The 12,692-nt window shown below is 42.7% G+C and overlaps 2 protein-coding genes across 10 annotated transcripts in view; one reads left to right on the forward strand and one right to left on the reverse strand.

Annotated features, from left to right (window-relative positions):
• Positions 1–1,747, reverse strand: part of DYNC2I2 (dynein 2 intermediate chain 2) — a 37,574-nt gene extending 35,827 nt beyond the window's left edge. For 5 of the 9 annotated variants that reach the window (XM_044992810.1, XM_044992805.1, XM_044992809.1 and 2 more), the window contains exon 1: positions 33–144. The gene's annotated coding sequence lies outside the window, so the exon portion shown is untranslated. Of the gene's footprint in view, positions 1–32; positions 743–1,445 lie in introns of those variants that run through there. The other 4 variants (XM_044992811.1, XM_044992808.1, XM_044992803.1 and 1 more) reach the window with 2 other exon arrangements.
• A 153-nt stretch (positions 1,748–1,900) lies between these two features.
• Positions 1,901–10,571, forward strand: SET (SET nuclear proto-oncogene). Its single transcript, XM_044992812.1, has 8 exons — positions 1,901–2,257; positions 3,815–3,872; positions 4,896–5,038; positions 5,598–5,701; positions 5,888–6,001; positions 7,745–7,915; positions 8,313–8,459; positions 9,655–10,571. Exons 1-8 carry the CDS (start codon positions 2,185–2,187, stop codon positions 9,676–9,678), a joined length of 834 nt encoding a protein of 277 aa, XP_044848747.1. The 5' UTR covers positions 1,901–2,184; the 3' UTR covers positions 9,679–10,571.
• The last annotated feature ends 2,121 nt before the right edge of the window (positions 10,572–12,692 follow it).

Below are 12,692 nucleotides of genomic sequence, written 5' to 3' on the forward strand. Positions count from 1 at the left end.
TCTCATTTCTGACTGCCAATAAGCGTGCTCACCCATGGTACTAACAATTGCTATGGTACAGAGGTAAGGAGACCAAATACAGTGATGTTCCTTTCCTCCTGGAGGCTAATCATACAGCAAACAGGGCTGGAACATTAGAAACAGAAAAGTTCCAGAACACTCCGGGACAGTTGGGAATGGTGACAGTTAGAGCTGGGATTTGGACTTGAAAGACAGCAGCTGGGGAGTGACACTGGGGATTTGGCTGTTGGAATTTGAGAGGTGAGAATGGCAGTTGTTAGTAGGAATCATATAGAGAGAAGAAAGCTGAAGAAAGTGCAGTGACAACAGTAGGAACGATCTGAGGGAGAGAGGGGGATCAGGCAGGGAGGTGTTACTGAGATGTTGGGTAAAATGTGTGAGAAGAGCCTTATGAAAAGGAGGTGAAGAAAGAAAAGGAAGAGAGCAAGAAAACCAAGAGAACCAGGGACAATGCAAGAAGCCAAAGGGTGACAGAGAAACAGCAGACTGAAAAATGCAGTGGAAAAGATGAACTTCTGGTTCGCTCACTCTGCGCTGAGCGTATAAGGGTACTGAATCGCCTTCTGACCTGATCTATGTTTAAATTACTCAAAGAATAAGCGCTGTACATTTGGGGATGAAACACAACAAAGTGATTGAATCCATGTTTTAAGTGCAAAATGGAATTCAATAGTAACTAGAGAGCCATGACCGGCAACTCCAGAACATAACAAAATATTTGTTTACAATCAATATCTAGTCTCCTAGGCCCTGTGCTATCTCAATCAAGTTAGCTGAACACAATTGAAAAGCTCTCTAAATGCTTGTTGAGACACAGGCTAACGGAAGCATTTGAAGCTGTGGCCTAGGCCTTTTCAAATAGCAACAAGATGGCAGTAACCTGTGCTCGCTATTCACCTGCAACTGGAGTGGATAGGAATTGCTAATCAAGATATCAAAGACCAATTATTGATTCTATGAGCCAACCAGTGCCTCTCAATTTAACCTTTCAGAAAATGTTACATGTTGGGTTTAGGGTTTAGAAGTACAAAGAACATGAAGCAGTACAATTATTATGAGTGATTGGCAGTCAGCCGAACCCTGAACCCCATTTCTGAGTGACATTGCTGCATAGCTACCGGTAGCTCCCTCAGGAGTACATCATTTTTCTGTTGTAACAGATTGCACAGGGCAGAGTTCAGCCAGCCCCTGATACACTATCCCCTTGGGGCACTGGGCCAGAGGAGGAGGTGGTGGGTGTATATTGCACACAGATGATGATGTGACTAAAATGGCTGCATGGCTAGGACAGTGGGCATGCACAGGCCACCACGTCAGCCCGTTCCTGGGCAGGATACCAGCGGGGCCATCACTCAGGCACTTATGGAGCTGCAAGGCCACTGGCTGGAGCCTGTTTTGGGGCAGGAGAGCTGCAAGGTCATCACCGGGGGGGGGGGCGGCAGCCCATCCGTGTGCCCAACCGTCGAAGGCCGGACCAAACCAGCCACGTGTGTGAGCGAGCGCGACCTCTGCAGCGCGCGCCGCCGTCCTACTTTCCCTCTCCCGCGCCCGCCTCTCGCGCCGTCCTCTGTGCCTCAGCACTGGGCTCCGTCCCCTCTCTCCCTGTGCGCGAGCCGCGGCCAATGGGGGCATAGCGTGGGGAGGCGGCGGAGGCGGGGCCCGCATGGAGTCTTGGGCGGCTGCGCACAGAGTTGCCCGCCCCTGTATGTTCAGGATGGGAGGGGGTGTCTACGCCTGCGCATAACAGCGCTTGTCTCCCATGCCCAAGAGTGGTGTTTTCTGCGCCTGCGCCCTGCGCCTCCCGCTCCCCAGTGGCCGGGAGGGGGGATTGCTGCGCGTGCGTAGTGTGGCCTTCGCACCCCTGTGCCCCGGAGGGGGGGGGGTTGCTGCGCCTGCGCACAACGCTGCCCGCCCCTCGCCAGCAGTAGCAGCAGTAGGAGGAGGCGGTGTTGGTCCCGGCTGGGGCGATAGCGTGAGGGTGCCCGAGCGCCGCTGTTGCCCCCTTTTATCCGGGAGCCCCAGGTCCGGGCCGAGGAGGAGGAGGCGTCCCGGCCGCGGAGGGAGTCCGAGCGGCGGCGGCGGCAGCAGCAGGAGTCTGTGCCCGGCCCCCCCTGCGCTCAGTCCCGTTACAACCCCCTTCCTCCGCGCTCCGCAGCCACCAACATGTCGGCGCCGGCGGCCAAAGTCAGTAAGAAGGAGCTGAACTCCAACCACGATGGGGCCGACGAGACCTCAGGTGAGGCCGGGACGGGGGAGGGAGGGGAATGGCGGCGGCGGCCGCCGCGGCCTCCTCCCCGCACGGCGCTGCACCGACCGCCATTTTCCCCAGCCACACGGGCCGCGGCCGGGCCGGAGGCGGGAAGAGCGCGGGGTCGGCCGGGCGGATGTGCAGGCCTCAGCCGCGGCAAGAGGAGGCCATGTTAGCGCCCTTTTGTCTGTACTGTCCGGCCTCCTTCTCCACGGGCGCGGGCGGGGGGCGCTGCGGCCTGCGCGGAGCAGCGGGACCCCCCCCTCCTGGAGCAGCATCCGCGGAGCCTCATTGTGCTCCGCCGCCGCCATGATGCTTCGCCGCCTTCTGGTCTCGGAGCCGCTACTGCTGCATGGTGCTGCCCGGCCGCGCAACGCGGGGATGGAGCGGCGCTTCCTCCGTGGCTGGTGGGGCCCGCCCGGCTGGGGAGCCACGCGCTACTCGTGCAGCCGCGGGATGCGGCTGCCCGCCCGTCCCCACGTGCGATCCTAGCGGCCCGTGTGTATTGAGAGGTCGGTACTCGGTTCCCCGCACCGTGGGGTTTGCATCCGTCGCCGCCGTAGGGGGGACTTGCCCCCCGGTAAAGCCTGTCGGTTTCCGTCACCCATGGATCTTAGCCTGTTTGGCTGGGGGTGTGGAGGTGCTCATGGCAACGAGCCTCCAGGCCAGCAGCTCTTCGCTGTGCCCGGTTCCTTTCACACACGTGCTTCCCGCACCTGAGTTTTCATATGTAATGGGGGCGGGGGAGAGAAGACAACACCAATCTACCCATCTCCGGCCGCACGGTGGGGGTAGGGCTTGGCTCTGAGACCCCCCACAGGAAACAGCTACCCCATAACACGAAATCCTGTGTGTTCGCAAACTAATCGGGGGAGGGGTGCCTGTTCCGCACTTTTATAGCTGCTTCCCGCTACCTTTCGTTAATTTAAAAACACTTTAGGCAAACAGACATTCCTCAATCACGAGCTCCAGCAGCCTCTGCCGAGTTAAAGTTCTGATCAGAAAATATCCACTTCACAGTGGTTTTGAAATATTTACCCAAATCTCTTCTGAAACATGCCTTTTAATTGTGGAAAACAGCATTCCCAATTGTACTGTTTTAATTAGCATTTTGTATCTTATTTTTTTCTTTAGTATAAACTTCACTTAACTGATTCTTTCTAAACTGAACACATTTACAGAAATTGAATGATTTGGTGTATAATTTTATTAAACTATTATAATAAAATTACCAAGTGTTGTATATGACTATATAGAGTGAATTAGCATGGTACCTGGTTTGAGCCCTTTAAAAAATAAAAAAGGCAAAGCTTTACACCAGTCTTCAGAGACTTCACTTTGCAAGTTCAGTTAGTAAAAAAACGGTAGTTTTACAAGGTCTGATGAACCTTGTCATCAAGTAGAAATAATCATTTAAATGCCATCCAGAATAGTGGTAAAGGTTGTAAAAGTACACTTTCCTGATTGTTTCTCAACTGGTGTCATATATTATTGAGATCTCTTTTAAAAAACGTATGGAGTTTGATGGATTTATTTTTCTTTCAGAAAAAGAGCAACAGGAAGCAATTGAACATATTGATGAAGTACAGAATGAAATAGACAGGTAAATTATTAAAAGAAGCTTTTCAATAATTTAAATTGTTTTAGCAGAACTGGAAAAAAATAACTCGTAATAAAAATGCTATAGTAACTGAAGTAGTGTATGTAGCTGTTCTCACACTTTCCAAAATCTCAAAATCATATTAGTGGTTTGACGTGATTAGAAATAAAGGGCATTTGGTCTATATATGATCAAAAATTTGAAGGCGTAATCTTGTGTCCTGTTTAGCTGTGTACAACTAAACTAGCTGGGCCTTAAGATATAACTTGACTTTTAATACTTGAAATAGATTGTGATGACTTTAAAATGGCTTTGACAGTATAGGTCTGGCCCTCATTGCGTCTGGCCCTCATTGCATCTATCAAAATTTACACTGTAGTGATAAGCTATATATTGTCTCAGGTCACTGCCGGCTTAGGCCCTGATGCTTGCAACCTATTCCAGGCAAACAGACACCCTTCCCACTACCCTCCTAAACTTACTAATGAACCTCCAAGTGGACACAGGAGCCTGCCTGGGAGGAGCATTTGCAAGATTAGGACCTTGCTGTGTAACAAACTTTTTTTTTTTTTAAACGAGTTCTGTCATCTTAAAAGGTTCTTTGTGGTGCACAAACTTATTTTGTTTTTATCTTTTCTCTGGCAAATAATAGGAGGAGGGGCAATGAGCTTGAATCTGATCCAGTATCATGTATCAAAGTTCACCAGTCTTTCTAAACTAGATATTTAGAAAATTTAATAGTGTTCTGCTTTCTATTTAGAGCCCGACCCTGAAAATGCCACTGAGCATAGTGTTTGCTAGTGGTGTAGTTTCAGTCGAGTCAGTGGGATTACTCCTGATAGTACACACTAAATAGTGTTTGCATGATTGGACCCCTTGTTTTTGTTTGACATATTTCAGGCAGGGTTGATTAGTTTAATTAAATAATCCATTCTAGTTTTGGACTATCTACTGATTTTGCACCTTGTTTAAACTTCAGATCTCCATGCTTAACAGTTATTAATGTGACTCTTTCCTTTCTTTTAGACTGAATGAACAAGCGAGTGAGGAAATTTTGAAAGTAGAACAGAAATACAACAAACTCCGCCAACCATTCTTCCAGAAGAGGTCAGAACTGATCGCCAAAATCCCAAATTTCTGGGTAACAACATTTGTCAACCACCCACAAGGTATGTTCCTGGTGCCTTTTTTTTTTTTTGGGGGGGGGGGGCATCATGGAAGTTTGTTACATTATGTATGCCTTGTAATCCTTTGGTTCAGAAAATTGCTCTTAGATTTTTGTTTCCCCCAATTAACAACACTAACTTCTGTTTGACTATATGCCTAGAGCTTCATTTTGAGGCGATAATGCTATCAATGGAAACAGTTTATCCATTTCTACTTCTGTTGTCCCAAAGATTTTCTTCCCCTTATGTTTTGAATCCAAGAACAAGCTTGATCACCATTATTAGGACTCCACGTTTATACTTTTTATCATCCTCTTAAGTGAAAGAGAATACACCTTCAACAACCTTTTCAGTACTCTTTTATGGACTGTATTGCAGAGGGTACTTGATAGTGACCTCTGGGGGCCAGTGGCTCTTTTGAGCTTCCTCTAAAGATGGTCTGGGACAATATACCAGATGTCCTAATAAATCAACTTTCCGTGACAATGTCTTTTATAATGTTTGCTGCAAAATAACCTATATAAATAGCTTTTGTAATGCAAGATTCCTAATTCTACCATAGTATCTGCACTGTTGGGGGAAGAAGATGAGGAGGCACTGCATTATTTGACCAGAGTTGAGGTGACAGAGTTTGAAGACATCAAATCAGGTTACAGAATAGATTTTGTAAGTATCATGGACAGTCTTCATTTAATGTTGTGCCATTTTTATTTGCATGTAACCTACCTACATCAGAGAACAGTAGCATAAGTTAGTATTTCAAAACTTGTAGTACTTAACATTTTTTAGTTAACATATCTGGTATGCTATAGACAAGTATGCAATCCTAACTTTATTCTTTCCGCTCTACAGTATTTTGATGAGAATCCATACTTTGAAAATAAAGTTCTCTCCAAAGAGTTTCATCTGAATGAGAGTGGAGATCCATCTTCAAAATCAACTGAGATCAAATGGAAATCTGGGAAGGCATGTATCTTTACTGGGGCAGGGAGGAATTAAATAATTGCTCCACTTCAAACAGTGGCAATGAGTGCTAGGTGTTTCTGTGCTTTGATGCGCGCGCGCGCGCACACACACACACACACACCCCATTCCTGCTGGATGAAGCCCAAGGATATGGTGAGGCTGCTTCTAAGATGAGGCTTGTAGCTAATTCTCTCACTTTGTTGCACGCCAGTGCTAGTGAAAACCAGTTGTCAGTATTTCTACAAGCATTTCCGTTCAACTTTCTCAGAGTAGGCCTAAAAAGCACCCAACCTTTTTAGGGAATTCTCCCACAGTTGATCTAATATCAGTGCTACGGTTCTCGTTGTAAACAAGACCTAATTTAAACTTCAGATTACAACTACCTTTCCAGTTTCAATATTATGGTAAAAGTTTGGGTGGCCACTTGGTCTTTGTAAAGAAACTAGCAAATCTTTTTATCTGAGTTGTTTTTCTACCATTTGCCAGTTACCATTTATATAGTTAATGCTTTCTTTGTAGTTCATAAGTTACATGTACATCTTGTGGAACTCCTGAATTAGGAGCTCATTTCCTGCACCTCACAAAAGTAAACTATAGTTCTGCACATGAGTCAGTTTGAATGTCATAGTTGGATCTGTTGGAAAACTGCATCACATGTCAGTCAAAATTTTAGTATTTTCCTCTGGTGTTCTGGGGTCTTCCAGCAATAACTTGCATCTTGCAGTACCTTATGGTCATTCAGCTAATTATTAAAACAAGCTGAGTTATTGCTATCCATAAAATTGCATAAGCAAGTATATCCTGGGTGCAAAGTGCCTCAACAAAGCAGCAGCTAGAAGTCTGTACACATTAAGCGGTGAAGTAAAAGGTCCAGAATTACCTCTGGATAGTAGTATGTTGCTAGTGAATATGTTGTTGTAGCTTAAAAAGTGAGTTGTGGTCTCCCCCCCCCCCCCCTTTGCGATTGCTACAAAGGAGAAACAGGAAATTTAAAAGGGGAAAACTCCAAGGATAAAAGACTTAAATCCTGAATCTATTGTATGAAGAAAACAAGATGAGTCCATCCTAGGGGGAGAGAAAAGGAAGAGGGGAGTGTTAAGACAATGTCTTTTAAAAAGGCCTACAGCAGTGATGCAACCCGTCAGGGTAATCCGCTGGCAGGCTGCAAGACAGTTTGTTTACATTAACCATCCACAGGCACAGCCGCCTGCATCTCCCAGTGGCTGCAGTTCGCCGTTCCCGGTCAATAGGAGCTGCGGAAAGCGGCGTGGGCTATTTGAGAGCTTCTTAAATTGCTTGTGCTTAATGTTAGCATTTAAATAGTTCTAACAAGTCTTGAAATTAGCACTTCAGTAAATGGTTTGAGTCATACCTTTGCCACTGTGTGGCTGGGAACATTAACAAAGGTCAACAGGTAGTCTTTCTGAATTGTCAATATTTCAGTGGAGAAAGCTAGAAACAAAGAGTGAAAACTTACATTCTGAGTAGCAAAAACACTTAAAGTGAGGGCTTTTTTACTACCACTGGCACTATTAATGAGAAATGGTAGCTGAAACTCCTAGCTATGTGGTGTCAACTGGTACATGCCCTTGGGGCTCTGTATAATTTGTCTCTTACACACCTCTCCTTGAAAAAGAACAAGTAGTATGTGGTTGCATAGATAAGCAGGTCTCCAAATGCATCTTGTGAAACATGGTTAGGAAATTCTTTCAGGAAAATTCTTAACTTTCTCTTCTTTTTCAGGACCTGACAAAGCGCTCAAGCCAGACACAGAACAAGGCCAGTAGGAAGAGGCAGCATGAAGAACCAGAAAGTTTCTTTACCTGGTTCACTGACCACTCTGATGCAGGTGCTGATGAACTAGGAGAAGTCATCAAAGATGACATCTGGCCAAATCCATTACAATACTACTTGGTATGTGTAGAGTTGAGCAGTTTGTAACAGTATTCTTGTGACTATGGCCAGGTCTACACTACGGGCGGGGGTCGAATTAGGGTACGCAAATTCAGCTACGTGAATAGCGTAGCTGAATTCGAACTACCCTAATTCGAAAAACTCACCCGTCCAGACGCGGCGGAACCGAACTCCGCGGCTCCAAGGTCGACTCCGCCAACTCCTTCTGCCGAGGTGGAGTACCAGAGTCGACCGCGGCGCTACCGGAGTTCGAACTATCGCGTCTAGATCAGACGCGATAGTTCGAACTCCGAAAAGTCGAACTCACCGTGTCGACCCGCGCGGTAAGTGTAAACGTAGGCTATGTCAGAATTAATTTTATCAATGCAGTAACATTGTATATGTGTTTCTAATTAAGGTTCCTGATATGGATGATGAAGAAGGTGAAGGAGAGGAAGATGATGATGATGATGAAGAGGAAGAAGGGTTGGAGGATATTGATGAAGAAGGAGATGAAGATGAGGGGGAAGAAGATGAAGATGATGATGAGGGAGAAGAAGGAGAGGTGAGAACACATTTTTTCCAGATCAAGGAGTTGAATAGATCCAATTAGGAAATCCTGTTTTAGGAACAGCATTGAATTTATCTTATTGATAAATGTTAAGGAGTTATTGACACTCTGTACAGTCTGCTGTTATGTTTTTCAGAGGGGAGTTTGTGTAGGTGGTAACAGTTCTTGTAGCTTGAGCAATGATTTTAGTGTTCTTAGGTGGTGTGTGGGGGACAAGTATTGCCTTTAAGTTGGAGATGGATATCTTTAGGGAACTCATTGGCAAAAATGAGGAAAATTGATCTGTTTGTGTTATATGCCCGTTCCTCCAAAACCCTGTTTTTCTTTCAGCAAACTGATTTTTATTAGTGAGTTACTGGGTATTTCAGTGCCGGTTTTAACCTTATTCCATAAATAGCTTTTTTTTGTTTTTTTAATGCATCCAGTTTTACTGGGTTTCACCTATTATATATACTTTACTCTGGACTATTGCCCATTTTTCTGTGAATGTGTCCTCATTTTGGGGAGGTGCTAGGGATGACCTCCTCACCTCTGCTACTCTCACAATCTCCAGTGATTTAAAGTTTGGAATTAATTCTCACTCATTAACTGGGGATGTTGCACTATTTCATTTGTTATAATTAATTAACCACATTTTGCTTTTGTTATTGAGTTACATGAAACTGCCTTTTAGACAAACAATGGGGAAGGCTTTGGACGTTATGCATGTAGACACATTTTAGATGTGATAACTAAGATCTGCTGAGCAATATTCTTGTTAGTATCTAAATAGTATTTTATTTAATCTGTTCATTGAACTTTTGAATCTTGTAAATTATTTACTTAGACTTTTACTACTCTTTAAGACTGCCTATTCAAAGCTCTGAGCACCATTAGCATTCTCTTCAGTATTCACTAACAAATAGTTTTTGTCAATTTTCATCCAAATCGTATGTCCCAGCAATAACATGGAGATCAAACTTTATCCAGCCGTACCTATTTCCATATGGAGGAGGGAGAAAACATGAGCTTTTCAAGCCATCCTGCAAGAATAACTGCACAGGACTTTTTAAAGTGGTCAAAAATTCTGGTTAATTGCTGTTTGAAAGTCAAGGCTGTCTGGAGTTTGAATGTACTGACTCCTGCTCCTTCCCTCCTCCCACCCTCCAAAAAAGTGACTAGATTTTAACTGTTTCTTTTCTTTCAACAGGAAGATGAAGGAGAAGATGACTAATTAAACACTGATGGATTCCAACACCCACCCCTTCTTTTCTTACCTTTTTAATTTTTCTCCAGTCCCTGGGAGCAAGTTGCTGTCTTTTTTTTTTTTTCCCTCCCCCCCTTGTGCTCAGTCGCCTTGTTCTCTTGAGGTCTCTTTTTCTCTCCTCTACACCATGGTTCACCATTTATTTTGGGGGAAATACCCTGAGCAGAATACAGTGGAAAATAAAATCTCTACCAGTTTCTGTTCCAAGTTCATTTTTATCCCTTTCTATCTAAAAACAAAAACTGTTTATGAAATCAACACACCATGTTCTGTGGGAAAAAAGAAAACCTTCTGCTCCCTTCACTCTGCTGGAAGCTGAAGAGTGCTAGGCCCCTGTGTAGTAGTGCATAGATTCTAGCTTTTTTCCTTCTTTCTCTGTATATTGGGCTCAGAGATTACAGTGTCTCTATGTGAATATGGACAGTTAGCATTTACCAACATGTCTGTCTACTTTCTCTTGTTTAAAAAAAATTAAAAAACTAAAAAAAATGGGGTATAGAAGGTCAGCAAGGGTGGGTTTCAGATGTTTGGGTGGGTTAAGTGGGCATTTTGACAACATGGCTTCTTCTCCTTTGGCATGTTTATTGTGATGTTTAACAAACATCCTTGCAGTTTAAGATGACACTTTTAAAATAAAATCTTCTCCTAATGATGACTTTGAGCCCTGCCACTTGATGGAGAATCAGCAGAACCTGTAGGATCTTATTTGGAATTGACATTCTCTATTGTAATTTTGTTCTTGTTTATTTTTAAATTCTTTTTTTTTTTTTTTTTGGTTCACTGGAAAGGAAAGATGCTCAGTTTTAAACGTTAAAGTGTACAAGTTGCTTTGTTACAATAAAACTAAATGTGTACACAAAGGGACTAATGGTCTTCACTGAACAGAACATGTTTCTGATTTTTCTTGCTCATTTTCCCATATATTATCAATGGGTTTTTTTGTCTGTAGTTTCTAATTTAACACCTGTTGGTATGTGGTCAGAATATCTGTTTTGCAAGATAACCTCATGGCTGTATGGATTTAACCTGAATTTAAATTTATAGATAGTTTTCATATCTGGAAAAAGTGTTTAATTTAGGTGTAATTTACCATAAATTATCTGATACTATCAATAAGTTGCTGTCAGACTGCCTATCAATCATCACTATAAATTGGCAGTCATTACTGTAATCTGCACATTGTTTCTCTTTACTTAGTTTGATATCTCCATAGGAATGGGTTGTGGTTACATTCCTTGTACATTAAATTAATGGTGTCTTTAAATGTTCTCTCTTGCACCAAAAAAAACACCTGATGCTCTAATAATAAAGAAATGTGCAGATTTAAACACTCTCATTAGTGATGTAAATGAGATACCACATATCTCTGATCTCTTATAAATCAGATCATTGAAAAGACCATACAAACTCAAATTAAATGATCAAAGGTTAATGTATATAATCCATTTGGTAAACAGCTTTCTCAATTGAGATGTTAAATTGGTTTCAATTACACATTCAGGCTGATTGTACTCTTCAAACACAGAAGAATCTTACTCTGCTAAATTACATCTCACAAGAAAGTGGTTACTTTATGTGTGGAATTTCAGTGCCATACAACCTCCAATCTATGCTGTTTATATTTTCAAATATGTGAGCTAACAAAATGCAACCTGTTTTGATTTAAAAGTATCGACTGCCTAAAATCTACATTTAGAACTAACCAGAATAGCAAGTGGCAAAGTGTGATGAAACCTCTTCTAGCAATAATTAGCATTTATACCATTACTTTAAAAAGTAGAATGCCATATAAACTAACCTAATTTAAATGGATATTTTAAAACCTGTATAGAACAATTTTAGTACTAAATCATTGTATAACTGTTTTCTCCTAATAATGGGTTCTCGTGATGGGGTTCTTCACTCTTACAGGAAAAAGATTGTTTTAGCCTGTCATAACAGTACGTATCTATTTTGTGATGCTAGACACTTGGTGCTAGAGTAAGGTTATTCTCTAGAGTGGTATTCCACAGTGGGGAGAGGCACTCCTTAAAAGACTGAACCAACTCATTTTGTTCAATAAAGGTTGGGTTGGACCTACTGCCCTAGTCCATGTCATTTTTTGGCATCAATTTTAAATAACTCGCATCTTTTAACCAATTTAGTTACATTAGTGCTAAAACTGTAGACAAACTGTTGCCCTGCATCTTGTGTAGCCATTTATGTAGTGCAAAGTAAAATGCTACTAGACCAAACTAAATTGTGCTTATGTAGGGAAAAATCTTTATGCTGTCAGAAAGAGAGTGCATAAACTATCTCCCCCTATATTGCAAGACCTATAAAGTTCCATAATCTGCTTTTCCCCAGGACACACTAAGGTGGTACAGCTGAATACCAAGGACAAAAAGTGAGAGGTGGGGGGGGCGGGGATCAAATGCTCCTCCAAGTTTGAAAACAAAAACTGATTAGTACTATACAGGTGGCAAAACAATCCCACTATTGTGTAGACAGAATATTGGTTTAACTTCCTGGTGAAACTACTCTACATTTCAGTTTTCTTCATTGTAAGAGTAAACAACCTTTGAATTGCTAGTAATATTACTTTCATTCTAGTAAACTTCTATCAGCTAGTAGTGGAAAAATGTAATTTTGAATAGGGATTAAAACACTTTCCAGATTTAAAAATACAGCCCTAGGTGCCCATCCAGTTAAGCACCTACTCGGAAAAACTCAGTTACCTATTTAGAAGTGCCCCAATAGAAATGTCCTTGTAACAATGAGGGTCAAATACAAATTCTTCAATTCTCATTAAGTCAGGAAGAGGGATCTCTAGTACATTCCTTAAAACCTTTAATCATTTTCTGAGGTGAACTATCTTGGCAGAACATGTATCATGAGCTTCTCAATAGAGGTCGGAATTCTCCCATTTAAACTAATGGACACTGGCTTTAACCTCCAGTATGACAGCTGTCTGAGTTAATGGTTTACAATTTAGAAATTGA

This window comes from Mauremys mutica, chromosome 18 (assembly GCF_020497125.1).
Source record: "Mauremys mutica isolate MM-2020 ecotype Southern chromosome 18, ASM2049712v1, whole genome shotgun sequence".
In the NCBI taxonomy this organism is placed as follows: Eukaryota; Metazoa; Chordata; order Testudines; family Geoemydidae; genus Mauremys; species Mauremys mutica.

Bases quoted from the DNA above. Each gene is read 5' to 3' on its own strand.
- SET (XM_044992812.1), top strand. From the start codon at position 2,185: ATGTCGGCGCCGGCGGCCAAAGTCAGTAAGAAGGAGCTGAACTCCAAC. The intron at 3,873-4,895 runs GTAAATTATTAA...CCTTTCTTTTAG, and splicing joins GTACAGAATGAAATAGACAG to ACTGAATGAACAAGCGAGTG. The intron at 5,039-5,597 runs GTATGTTCCTGG...ATTCTACCATAG, and splicing joins ATTTGTCAACCACCCACAAG to TATCTGCACTGTTGGGGGAA.